This window comes from Dicentrarchus labrax, unplaced genomic scaffold, assembly GCF_905237075.1.
Source record: "Dicentrarchus labrax unplaced genomic scaffold, dlabrax2021, whole genome shotgun sequence".
Lineage (NCBI taxonomy): Eukaryota > Metazoa > Chordata > Actinopteri > Moronidae > Dicentrarchus > Dicentrarchus labrax.
Genome location: NW_026136712.1, coordinates 22173699 through 22187128, shown reverse-complemented (window position 1 = coordinate 22187128; position 13430 = coordinate 22173699). Strand labels below are relative to the sequence as shown.

The 13430-nt window shown below is 43.2% G+C and overlaps 2 protein-coding genes and 1 long non-coding RNA gene across 3 annotated transcripts in view; 1 reads left to right on the top strand and 2 right to left on the bottom strand.

Annotated features, from left to right (window-relative positions):
* The window catches only part of waplb (WAPL cohesin release factor b), a 26651-nt gene extending 19300 nt beyond the window's left edge, over nucleotides 1–7351 (bottom strand). The window contains exons 1-3 of the mRNA XM_051416947.1: nucleotides 7036–7351; nucleotides 5822–6324; nucleotides 899–1640 (exon numbers count right to left, since the gene is read on the bottom strand). Of these exons, the coding sequence (XP_051272907.1) occupies nucleotides 899–1640; nucleotides 5822–6302 (1223 nt within the window). The 5' untranslated portion in view covers nucleotides 6303–6324; nucleotides 7036–7351. The remainder of the gene's footprint in view (nucleotides 1–898; nucleotides 1641–5821; nucleotides 6325–7035) is intronic.
* Nucleotides 4856–13430, top strand: LOC127373037 (uncharacterized). Its single transcript, XR_007886863.1, has 2 exons — nucleotides 4856–5117; nucleotides 11861–13430. It is a non-coding gene; the product is annotated as an uncharacterized LOC127373037 (long non-coding RNA).
* LOC127372996 (nuclear factor 7, brain-like) lies at nucleotides 7819–10173 on the bottom strand. The gene has a single exon (XM_051417036.1). It carries the CDS (start codon nucleotides 9961–9963, stop codon nucleotides 8569–8571), a length of 1395 nt encoding a protein of 464 aa, XP_051272996.1. The 5' UTR covers nucleotides 9964–10173; the 3' UTR covers nucleotides 7819–8568.

Here is a 13430-nt window from a genome sequence, read left to right as displayed (position 1 = left end):
GACACGCACACACATCGGAGAAAACACGGTTTACATCCTACAGTCTTGAAAAAGACAAGCTTTGTTCATGAATTTCAAAACGAAACCAAAATATGAATCAGTTTTCAGCGAGTCTTTACACCCGTCCAGTGCATTTCTTAGTTTCTAACTTCAGGCCTCAGTAAAATGTGTCCAACATTTAATTAATAAGTTACTAGCAGTAATAAAATTACTGAGCATTTATTGTCCTTGGCAAAACGAGACCAAATTGAAATACTGGTTGAACCCAGAACCTTGTACTGAAAGATGAAAATATGTAAAAGATGTGAAATGAAAAGCTCCAAAAAGTACGTTGAGCAGAACAGTAACTGTCCCTGAGTCTGTGACAGACAGATACCTTCACACATACCTTCATACCCAATCTGTTCAAGCAATTTGCTTTTCTAATTTTAGTGAACTCATTCAGACAATATTTGGGGGGAAGTTCTGAAATCAGACAGCAAGGAACGCTGAATTTCTTGTGCGATCACTGCTTTACCCAGAGAGGAACTAAATCTGGTTTAATCTACTACACCATGATAGATTCCCACTATTTGTTTCCCTTGAGTAGCTTAAATTCTCTCATACCACAATATCTGAAACTAACATACACCTTTATATTCTCAGTTTGTTCCAGCAGTTTATAAAAGCTATAAGATGTTTCCACTGAGTAAAATATTCAGACTAAGATTGTCAAAAGTATCAATACTTGGTATTTTCAGAACTTCCAGCTGAAGTTGGAATAGATTAAGAGAAAGAAATAAATTATCTCAGCCTTAAACGGTTGGAAACATCTCAGTGACGAGGTCCATTTAGTCGCTGTACTTGAACTTTCAAACAAATCACAAGATCTTTAGAACAGCTCAAGAAGAAGTTCTACCTTGTGTTTTGTTGTTCCGTCTTCTTCCGCTGCCATCCCGCCTCTCCGAGCTCTGTCGTACTGCCAGACCCGGCACTACTGCTACCACTAGACGGTGCTGCATCACTACTAAACTCTTCCACTCCTCTGCCCTGGATGGTGACGTTACACATCGATATGGAAGAGGGGTGCAGCACTGTGTAGTCCCTCGTCCTGCCTCGTCCCCCTCCACCTGTCGTCTTATTACTGCCATCAGATGAGGTTTTGGGAAGATCTGTGTCAAAAGCAGCGCTCGCAAAGCTGCTGGAGTCCGAGGCTTTGCCAGAGCCGTGTTTGGTAGGCCTCCTGTACGTCCGACAGTTAGTGTTTCTTATAAGTGATGAGGAGGAGGATGTCTGGGAGTAGTCTGACGTCTCGACGAGGAAGTCCGAGTCACCCCCAAAGTCCTCGCTCTCGCTTGGGCTCTGGAGCCGTGGAGGAGAGGGGGCCTTCTCACGCCGGGTCTGCCCTACGTCACAGCTGCCCATGGTGACGCCCGCCGTAGCCCAAGAGAGCGTGGGGGCGGGGTTGCGAGGTTCCTGGCTGGGCGAGGGTGGACGGAGACCCATGATGGCATCCCAGGAGTCGTAGGAGGACTCTGCCTTGGACCCTGTCTTCAGGGTGGTGGTCTGCGCCAGGGGCTTCTTGTCGCTTTCAGAAGCGTTTTGGTACCACGAGTAGCTGTGCTGGTTGTCTGGCAACAAGGAACTCGGCTGGGACTTCCCTGTGGAAGAGGAAGGTGAGAATCAAATATAAACTGGTGGCATCAGTTGTTGGTATAACAATCAGTATGAAATATAGTTAGGGCAGGTTAAAAAATATATTAACCTGAGAGTCAAAGCAAATGTCTCATTTATCTGGGAAAGAAAAAAAAACCCAACCAAACTAACAGACCACTAAAACTACAACAATAAAAGTTCTTTCAAATTCAAGAGATTAAAAAACAAACCCACAGGATCATATTTTTAAACTTATTTTCATTATTTTCATTTTCAATTTGTTTGTATAGTATTTTTTGATTATGATATAAAAGTTGTTCGGATACTAGTATTGGAAGGGCCTCGGGAATCAGCGAGTAGGTAGGTCTGTGCACCAGTCTAGACCGACATAATGTACTAGACCCAAACCAGAACCCTGCTACTTCCCAGCAAACCCTAACACACTTGTATCGGTCAATACACAAAGTTCAGGTATTGGAATCAGATTCAGGAAGGAAAGAGTATCGGAACATCTCTAGTCAACAATCACATTTGAGAAGCTGGAACCAGAGATTGTTTCAGCACTGATGTCAACAATGAGTGGTGGTGCAGTGCTGTATTCTCTAAACTTGACAGTAACTGATCTGAACAGAAGGATGCAGTAATCAAGAGGGAGTTTATAAGCAGAATTATCATGGGTGCTGTTCAATTTGGGGCAAACGTAATTAATAATTTTACAATGTGTTTACTGAGACTTTTCCTTCAAGGCTGCAAACATCTGGCCACAGTTTTCCAACATATAAAGTTTTCTAGTCCAAGTTTTCTGAACCAGCCAAATGCATTCACACTAAACGGTGCAACCTCCAGAATTCTATTTGGTACAACAATGAAACAACACTGTGGTGCACAAAATGATTGCACCATTTCAAAAAGCACCTTTTCACACTGAAAACAGGTCACACACAAACACAGCTGGAGGAGCTACCGAGCTTCACGACAAACGCTCATTTGCCAGTTGGGTTTTTCTTCAACAAAAATCAAAAAAGGGTCTACGCACACTCTGGTTATTAGCGCCCGTGGCAATTTCTGCCTTCACAGATAACAAACGGGTGACAATACCGGACTCGTTACTCTGTGAAAAGACAGGAAATTGCTTCACAGTGCAACATCAAAGAATATCTGTATCTGCTCTGTAAAAAAGAGCATTGGCTTCTTTGGAAGGCGCCGGAGCGTGAGTGAAGCAAAAACTAGAACGTAGACCACGTCGCCACTCGTTGCCACCGTGATCGAGGGCATGTACCCCGTTTGTGCCAACTACTTTTTATAGATAAATGCATAAAGTTGATTACTCAAGAACAGTGATTAGCTGGGACGGGACATAAAAGACCTGTAAGTCTTTTTGGTCTGGATGGCACCAAAAGGTGTCTCAGGGTTTGGGGGTCCCTTTGATCTTTTACAAAATGAGCTCTGTTCGGATTTTAGGAAGTCTAACATGGTGAAGCCTGATCAGTCTTTGTACAGGATGTCAGGCTTTTAGACAACGCTCATATCCAGAGAGGACAGCGACAAGTGGAGGAGGTTTTCAGGCCTTGCTCAAGGACACACTAGCTGTAGTGGGGGGTTTGTGATGAGTTAGACGAGGACTGATAAGCCTCCACATTGAGGATCCAATCCTACATATACTCCACAGACAACGGGGAAGATCATTGAAAATATGAGCAAACGACAAAATGTACACCTTCCAAATGAAGTATATGTGACTCCTCTGTGAACCCACAACAACAACAAACCTCCACAGGAAAGAGGTTACAAAAGGGAAGAACCTCATTCATTCCATTTGCACATGCAGACATCACACACTCACTGCAGAATATCAGATAAGCTCTTATTGTTTTTGAGAAACCAAATGGCCTGGGCTTGATTTTTTCCCTTTTAATAATGTGCAATGTTGACACTATTGCAAAATGTGCAGTGAGCAAGAGACTTTCAGTTCTTCTTCAGATTGTTCAGATGGCAGAGCAGGTGCTGGCCTGGGTGACACTCACACAGGCTAACATCGAGGCCCGTCTGTCTGGAAACTAGCTGTACTGCTCGAGATATTGAGCAAAAAAGCTCAGAAAATAAGTGATTTAAAACTTTTAGAAAATCCAACCATAACATATTCAAATAATTCAATAAATAAACCTTCTTCCCCTTTGTCTGGAGGGGTGACACTTTGGGAACCTGTAAAGATGACAGTTTGTGTGCCTGGGCTTTGGGAACAAGATGAGACCTGATGTCAGGGTGTGTCCCAGCTCGTATATGCAAGTGTGTGTGATGATGATCATATCACAATCAGCTATTCAATGCTTCCGTTATAGTTTGATCCATCATTTAAATAACAAACACTGTCGAATGCCCACTACAAAAAACCTGAACCCAGATTAAACTACAGTTCGCTTTAAGGCTGAATTTCTCTCCATCACATCAACACTGATCTGAATACAGTAGGGGACCATTTAATGAGGGTTTCTTAGCCAAGTGTGCCAGGCTGTGACTGTTGGAGCTGGATAGTCTCTCTTCAGACCCATCGGGAAATTTAAAAAAGCACTTTTAAAACCAGCCGCAGGACAAACGAGCCACTGTCCACCTGAGAAATGTCACTGAAATCGAGGGGAAACAACTGTTTTCACTCAGCGTGGCTCCGCTGAAGCATGTCGGCGTATCATTAACTAACACTGCTGGCTTCGGTTTGTTCTGTGTTTCTCTCTCAATCACAACACTGCGTATCAGGAAACAGCTGCGACAATGAGGCTGGCGTACGAGGAGCAAAGCATCAGCCATTAATGCAGGAACTTCTGAAACTCAGTCAGTCTACAATGACTTACAAATAAATAAACTTCTTGCTCAATAAAAGTACTCTTAGTTATCTTTTATGTGGATTTAATAAAAGTCTGACAGAGCTGTATAGGAGCTTTATATGCTGCTGTCACTTCCCACACCGTTAGAATATAATATCTATAATATATAATAAATAGTTTAAAAGAAAAAAATGCCTCAAAATATTCTTGAATGTAAACATCAATCTGAAAGTAGCAGCTCTATAATATCGTCATACTTTATCTAAAGAGGTATTTGGTCAAGGATTTTGTCATATTTACTGAGTCAACAGCCAGCCTTAGTAAGCAGATAACGCGGCTGTTGATGGCAGCGTTTCAGATGAACTTCGGTGTCGCGCTGGCTTCCCTTCAATATGGCTCAGTGTTCTAACGCTGTGGAAAACGTCACTCTGAGCCGCAGTGCTCACTGAGGCACAGCTTGTTGTTCAGAGTCAGTTGGAGTGGCTCGCGTCTCTGGCAGGTGGCCAGCAGCGGTCACGGAAAACCGAGGGCAAGTCGAGCTGAAAAGCGACGACACACCGACGACGGCCGGCTGTGAGAGGAAAACAATCAAACTGATTTCTCCGACGCCGCTCGGTCAAAAGTGAAATCATCTGATCAAAAACTGGAGTGAAAACTGGAGAGGTATTGTGACGTATATCTATACCCTTCATCATCTGAGGGCTCAGTTGCAAGATTAACAATGAGTATTCCCCGCATGGTATTTTTGTTTTGCGCCAAAAGTAACGTGTGCGGTTACCATGAGCCTCAGGATACCAACAGATTGCCATCGTATCTGTGCATCTAAGTTTGTTTCCAGTCCCTTTTGAATGAAGATCAGGTCTCATCCTGGCCAGACGCGTTTCCATTTTGATGGATACAAAAGTTCAGAGAGGCTAAATGTTTTCACACCCGACTAAAGCCGCTCCGAGTCGGCTTCTGTTTAGTCAACAGCTTCAATGAGACGTTTTATTGTCGCCATTATATCAGAAGACATTCAAAAACAAACGTAAAAAAACTGCCCATTTTTCCGCCCCTTCGACAATCACCCAGTGTGGCAGCACTAAAATTCATGTTTCATTCTGATATCATAAATACATAAACAGTTATTATTTCTAAAAGAAGTCTGGAGTTATGAGCTTTAAACAGCAATCGATAGATCGTAACGACGCTGTTTCTGTATAACTAAAGTGAATATCTGTGGGTTTTTATATCAGTGGGTATCTATAATTCATGTAACATTTTATACATTAAACAATTACATGAATCAGTACGTCATCAATCATGAATAAAGGCGGATCCTAGTCCAGAACTACCCAGCCTTAAAGGTGTCAGATTCTGTGTATTACCTATGCTAGCACTGCTGCTGTTGAAGAACCGAGCCGTGTCCTCCAGCACTCGGGGCGGGTCGTTGGCCAGCCATGATGCCCCTCTAGCGGACGCCAAAGCGTGGGATCCCCCCTGGAGGCTGGACCTGCTCCCCGCATCCAAAGAAATGCCCGGCCTTTCCGCTTGGGGAGGCTCTGCTGAGGCCGGCTTGGCGGGCGACGACTTGTTGCCGCTGCGAGATGACACGGGCTTGGATTCCTCGTCGCTGTCGAATCCAAACGGATCCTCCAAGCCGTCTCCGGACGGACGGGGCCTCTTGTAAACCCCCAGGACAGAGTCGTTCTTGGGAGCGCCGGCGCGCTTGGAGCCCACCTTGGCCTTGTAGGTGGTGTCACCCCATTTGGTACTAAGGGTGCCTCTCTTGGTGGACAGAACCTCGTCGAACTTGGACGTGCCCTCTCCTCCCTTGCGGCTGTAGGTTTTACCGAATCTGGATGTCATTGTTGCATCTGGGTCATATTCTCTGAGAGGATACGGAAACAGAAAGAACCATTAAAGAGTCTGTAAGAACACTTTAACCTTTAACACACAATAATTATTAATCAATATATATATATATATATATATACAGTTCCTTTAAGTGTACAGTCAGTATCCAGTGTCAGTCCTCTTCTCTTTAACTTCTTACACAATCACACATTTATATTGTTTTCAGCCCACATGAGCTCGGCCTTTTAATATTCTGATCAGCAGGGATTATTTAATAATAATAATAATTAATAATTAATAATAATAAAACCTGTTTGAATCATAACGCATGCAGACTAACAGCTCGAGCACTTCTCAGCCAGCTGGTCCGACAAAACAACGTTAGCATGCTAATGGCGCTAAGTTACACGCACACCCCCCCACACACACACACACACACACACACACACACACACACACACACACGAACAGGGCCATTACATCAGTGTTATTACGAGGCCAGATTGTCTGTTACGCACAAACGTGACGAAGTTACCATTAACGTTAGCTCCCGTTTTAGCCGTTAGCCGTTAGCATTAGCATTAGCAGACAGGAGCCGTCACTGCAGCAGTTAGCTCGAAGCTAACCGCTAACAATAACTACAAACCGACATCGTGCTGGGCCACAACCGGGTCACAAGAACCGAGCGTGGCGCCGCTTTCTAGCCGGTACACGAACACTGGCTGTTATCCGTGAGTCCACGTACTTGGTGAGCTGAAGGGCCGATCCGCACAAACACTCTCCGGACCCGAACCTCGCACAGGACCGGCGGGCCTGCTTCCCCTGGCTCTCCCAGCTGCCCTGCACAGTATATAAACAAGGCCGAACAGACGCCCTCAGAGGCAAATCAGCGGGATCGAACCACAACGGAGAGTACCGCAGACCCGGACGGTTGAGAACAGACACACTTTATAACGCCATCTAACGGGATCGGCTCCTGTTTTCAATCTAAATCGGACTCGATTGTTTCCTCCGGGTTGCGACGAAGGCTTCCATTGGACTCCCCCGCTGCGTCAAGCTAACCGGAGGAAGCAGAGTGTGGCCGGAAGCTGTCCTTCAAAGTAAAAGCATAAAGTGCCCGTACTGAAATAACAATTTAGGTAAAACTACTTGGGATAGACTTATTTATGTATAAAAAAAAATAACTTTCGCAAATTGTTGATTTAATATAGACCCATTCGTGTACGTGTAATTCAATTTCACATCAATAAGTTGTTTTGTTATGTTTTTGGCGGGGTGGTTTTTTGCCTTGCTTCAGTTTTTAAACATTACAACCGGAATTGCTCATATGTATTATTTCTACCTTCACACTAGTGGCTTCATCAATCTTATCGTTATAAATGCCGCGTTCAGGTGCAACCATTAAACTCGTGAAAAGCTACATTTCAACTGACTACCAGTGAATACGTCATACATAATGCTGCAGCTCCTGGAGAGAAAAAAATGGAAAATTAATTAATTAATTAAACTCAACAAAGTTCATGAAAAAAAATGTTTCACTGTGGAAAGTTTATTGAAAAAAAACAATCCGAACTTCATCTGGCATTACTCTTACAATGTGCAACAACAACATTATTATACTGGAGCCACGGGCTACAACCACTAACAATAAAAACAGTAAAAATCACATCAGGAACACCGGAGGCAAATCAACTGCCAATAACTGATCAAATACATACGGTACATACAATTGAAGCACTAAAGAAGACATGGAGGGAGATTAAATAACAACAATTTTACCCAAACTAGAAATCATTTCATAAGCAGCAAATAAATCATACAGAAAATGAAATGTTTCAGAAGTATCTTTGGAAGCTGTTAGTTTGTGGTGCTGTTGAACTGTTTTATACTATTATACTAACAGGTGTGTTTGGCCATTAATGATGGAAGATTTAGCTACCTTAAAAAAAATGGATTTCAACTTTACAGTGTGGGTGGCTGCTACGCCCTCATTGCACATGTACATGTAAAAAATGTCCCCTGACCAGTTTCTAAGGAAACAACAAGGCACAAAGCATTATGGCTCTCATTTGACTCTAAAAGCAAAACTTTAGTCTGTGTTCGATGAATATGCAGAGACTTTGTATACTGCAGTATGGAAACACATCATTTCCTGTTATTAACCATATATATCCTCACATACTTGATGCATAACTGTGATCTTAGAAGCTGAAAAACATTAGAAATAAAAGTTGCATGATATCTAACAATCATTTTCATCTTGAAGTCTAACTGCTTTCTAACCATCTGCTGTTACAGAGACCTTTACAGGCAGTATTTTCAGTGGGAGGGCATTCCTGGTGCAAAGGAATGGGCACAATTTCTCAGTGAACGTGTGTGTGAAGGTGTGTATGTGTGTATTAGTGTCAGGATCAGAAAATGTCAGCTTTCCTTCATCCCAGTCCAGATGAACTCTGATCCTCTGGAGCTTCTCTCTGACTGCGACATCGGTGTATTTGTTTGTTGGGGAGAACGCTCTGTATCCAACACTGCTGAAGTCTACACTCCATACTGTAGACCCCACAAATCCCTGCCTACAAACAGACTCTGTTAACACCCCCAGTTCCCAGTCTTTGTTGTCTCCAACCTCGACCTCCCAGCTGTGAGTCCCTGAGTTAAATCCTAAACCCAGGACAGAATCCCAGTACTCAAACCTCTCTGGGTTTTCGGGAAGCTGCTGTCTCTTTCCGTGTCTGACACTGGTCAGATCTTCAGACAGAATGAGCTCTGCATTGGCAGTGTTTGGGTCCAGAATCACAGGACTGTAGGAGACCACGTCCTTCATCTTGCTCCAGATGTTGAAGGTCAGGTTGCCCAGGTGTTTGGCCTCGTCTATCAGAGCCCCAGAGAGCAGCTCTGGATCCTCCAGCAGGGGGCGCTGCCGGACTCTTTGCACTGCAGCCTTGTAGTTGTTCAGGAATGAGACGTCGTCAGCTCTCAGCTTCTCCTCTGTGGCTCTGACTGTGTCTGAAAGAGCTGCTATCTCTCTGCTCAGAGCCCCCATCTTCTCCTTCATCATCTGACTCTTATGCTCCTCTTCCTCCCTCAGTGCAGCCAGCCTGACCTCCTCTTCCTCTTCTAGAAACTGGTGAAGCTTCTTAAACTGCTCCTTAATCTGCCTCTCTATGTGTCGGGCCTGGACCTTCATGTGTTCTGCTGTTTGATTAAAGTTCACTTTCACGTCATTAAAAACCTTCAGCTTGTCCTTTAAGGGTTTCAGTGATTTCTGGAGCTCGTCTCTGTGATCCTGCGCAGCTTCCTTGATGGGTCTGAACCTGTGGTCAGAGTGTATTTTCGCATCTCGACACACAACGCACGCTGGCTGCTGATGGTCCAGACAGAAGAGTTTGAGTTTCTCAGAGTGCAGACGGCAGAGGTCCACAGACCCCGATGAGGCTGTCTGACCTCTCTCTCGTAAAAAGGCCTCACACAGGTTCTTTAACGCCAAGTTACGAGGCGGATCTCTCCACTGAGACACAGCCCGACAGACTGGACACTCGTTGAGTTGTTTCCCATTCCACCAGCTCTGCAGACAGGCTTTACAGAAGCTGTGGCTACATGACAGGAGGACAGGGTCTTTAAAGATATCATGGCAGGCAGGGCAGCAGAAGTCCTCCTCTGACCCAGAAGCCATTTTCCTCTGAGTGGAGCTGAAACCACAGCAGGCAGACACTTTAAGCCTGGATTTTCTTTTCTAAAACAGTTATTCCTTTTGTGGTGTCAGTTGCTGGTGTAAGTGACAGTATTCCAGATTTTCCAGTATTCCTAGCATTCCTTCCTGTAGCTCTGCTTAGTCAGTGGAAGTCTGGTGTTAGTGTGAAGGTGAATCTTGTTTCTGTGTTCACTGTCTGTAAGGAAACTTAACAAGCTGTGTTTCCTGGTTTTTCTTACATGAGTCACACAATAGGTGGAGCTCACTTCTCTCATCACTCACTAGGAATCGTACTAATGTCTAACACATATACTACTTCTTTTGCCAGTTATGTTTTGAGGTAAACAAAGTCGTGAGTCCTGCTTGTGGTGATGTTTAGGCAACAAAAGCACTTTAGTTAAGGTTATGGAAAACTGTGGTTTAGGTTGAATGTTATGTACACAAGGTTGTGCCTTATGTCTCAAGTTATTGTTGATTCTTTCAATATTTAAAGATCCCCTCCAGACACATATTAAGACATATGTACTAATAGTCTGCTTGGAACCATAATGTGTGTCTAAAATGTTTGTTTACTGCTAACAAAAGTATAGTTTCCATATTAAAATCCTTAAAAAGTCATGCACTCATTTATTAAAATTACAGAATCGATGAATATGCTAATTATTTTCATTTCTGAAGTTTTCCTGCTGGACACAAGTTGTTTCCCGCTTCAAGTCTTTGCACTGGTGTTTCTACATCACACTTGTGTAAGGTTGCATACTGGACCAGGTTGACCTTCCAAATGATGCTTGTAGGTTCCTGCTCCTTAAAACCACACTTTCAGGGATCACAGAGAAACTTTCAGCAGATGAATGTGAAAACATCCTTCTAGTGACAAACTGTGCTCATATATCTTTCTGCCACAGTGAAGCTCAAACATAAATTATAGGAACAAGAAGAACTAGAATTACTGCCCTGCAGTTATAAAGACTTTACCAACCCATCAAGTTGCAGTTTACATCCATGTCTGCCCAGTCTCATCTATGATTTATGTAGTGAACTTTGAATAAAAAAATAAAAAGCTATAAACTGATTTTTTTGGCGAAATTGAAGTTATCACTATATTGATGATACATATGTAGAATTCCAAGGAACATAAACTTGATTACTATGTAAAAAATAATTCTTATAGAGAATAAAACAGAATGAGAGACAAGAAGCAGCTGTCATCCCTTTAATGACATTCATCACAAGAACTCTGCGAACCTGGGGTTGTCACAGCTATCGCCGGTGTCGAGGCATAAAAACGTATCTTTGAGTGGAGGGGGACTTTAACCAAGACTACCGTCTCTTATCGAGTCCAGACTTTAATCATGCAATGGATTGGATGTTGTGGCAAACAAATTAAAGATGTTGTCACCAAACATTTTACTGATGTTACGCAAGATAAAAAACATGAGCATAGAATTACACCTGCTGCACATCCCTCATTTTACTGGAAATAATAACAGAAATTTCATTGGAATTGATATGCATTCAAACAAATGTGATGGACGAAAATGCTCTAAATGGTTCCAACCTGAAGCTACGATGCTAAGATTTGTATGAATTGAAAATATTTCAAGTTGAACACAAAAATCTGGCAGTTAAGCTGAGTCAACTCAAGTCAAGTAACTGGACCACCTGCTGCGCTGAATGTTACTACTGAGTTATGAATGGATCTACAACCACATCACAACATACATTTTGAGCCAGCTCTGTTAGGCATTAAGTAATTGTATTGATCCTCAAATTGGCCTCTATTACAATCTCTGTGTCCTCTGAAAGATTTGTAACACAATCAAAACAAAACAGGCTTTGCACTGTTTTTGAATAAAAAAATGTGTCTCCTTGTTTTCAGGGAGAGATGGGGACACCAGAGCTGAATGGCTGGTCTTTGCCATTTGCCACAGGACCTGAAATGATCCCAGTGCTTGTTGACATGCACCCTGCTATGGCTGTCCGTTTCTTCAGGGCAGTCAGGTCATCTTGGCACCAAGCCTTGCTTCTTCAAACCTCAAAAACCTGTTACTGCGGAGCTCTAAGCCTGGCTGAAATCCCTGCGTGGCATGCTGTGGCCCCTGAGCCAACATCGGCCGTCCAGCCAGCCAATACACTGAAGTTACTGTACCATGAGGGGTTCAATATTATCACAATGAAGAACAGATCTGAGTGTTTCACAAGGATGCAAAAGCTCCCTGAGCAGGCGCTGGTTGTTGAGAACCTGGCAGAGTTTGGAGGTGGCACCTGGAGTGTTGAGGCATCATACAGTTTTGAAGAATAGACTGGCACAGGGGCTGGCATCAGTGCTGGCAGTGCCGTCTTTAAAAACAATTAGGCCTTTGACATTCGGCAGATAGCAGCTGTAGGATCAACTCTGGCAAAGACAGAGAGGACGGAAGCCAAATGACTTACCACCCCAATCAACTCACTCTTTTGGAGATGATGATGAGAGGAGAAGGGGGGGCTTTGATTTGTTTGTATATTACGGAGCCCCTAAAGTACCAAAAGATAATATTTTTCTTTATTTTATGCTCACAAGATATGAATCTCTGGATGGTTCTGAAGTTCTTCATCTTGTACACAGAGAATTATGATCTTTCAGGACTTCGAGGTCTCCATAGTAAGACTCCCTCGATTGTTTTGGCTGGGTCAGGAAAAAAATAACATCATCTGCGTACATACAACCTTGTGACTATCACTGGCTATAGTGACACCTTGTTTATTTGCATCTAGGAGTGCAAGAACAAATAGACGAGGGGCAAGAGCAGCAATTTGAGTATTTCAAGTAATATTTCTGCCTTTATCGATAGTAGGCTATTGTAGATAATGGTGGTTAATCATGCAATCATGAGCTTGGTTACTTTGGACACATTACATTTCAAGCCTGAATCCATCAATGTGTGAGCCTAGATGCTGCTAGCATCACTTATATCAGAACTGGAGAGTATTTATTCATTCAAAGAAGAAAAAAACCTTCACTTTCATTACGACAGAGAGACCTTTGATATTCCTGGAATCTCTCCTGAACCTCCGCACAGTCTGCTGGACATCTGTTCTCCCTCCATACACATTCCTACATTTCCCACTCTTTGCTTCCATTGTTCTTTTTTATAAACACCATGTCACCGACCTGGCTTCTCCCTTTACATGTGAGTGTCTCTGGAGAGAGATTTTGATCATTGCATTTCTTTAGAACACAAGTGCATCTGGAGAAAAACAGTTTCAGGATTTCCTGTACTGTGATTTTTGTCTGTCACCACTAGATGTCAGAACTTACACATTATTTAAGTCTTTCATCTTCTCCCCTTGTCTTCTGCTTTCCCTCTTTTTCTAGTCTCCCTCTGGAGATTTCTGTTTTATTGCCTCTTCTCACCTCCTGTCCCCTCACCCTGCCCTCTCGTTGTCCTATTAAATTCTCGGTGAGTGAC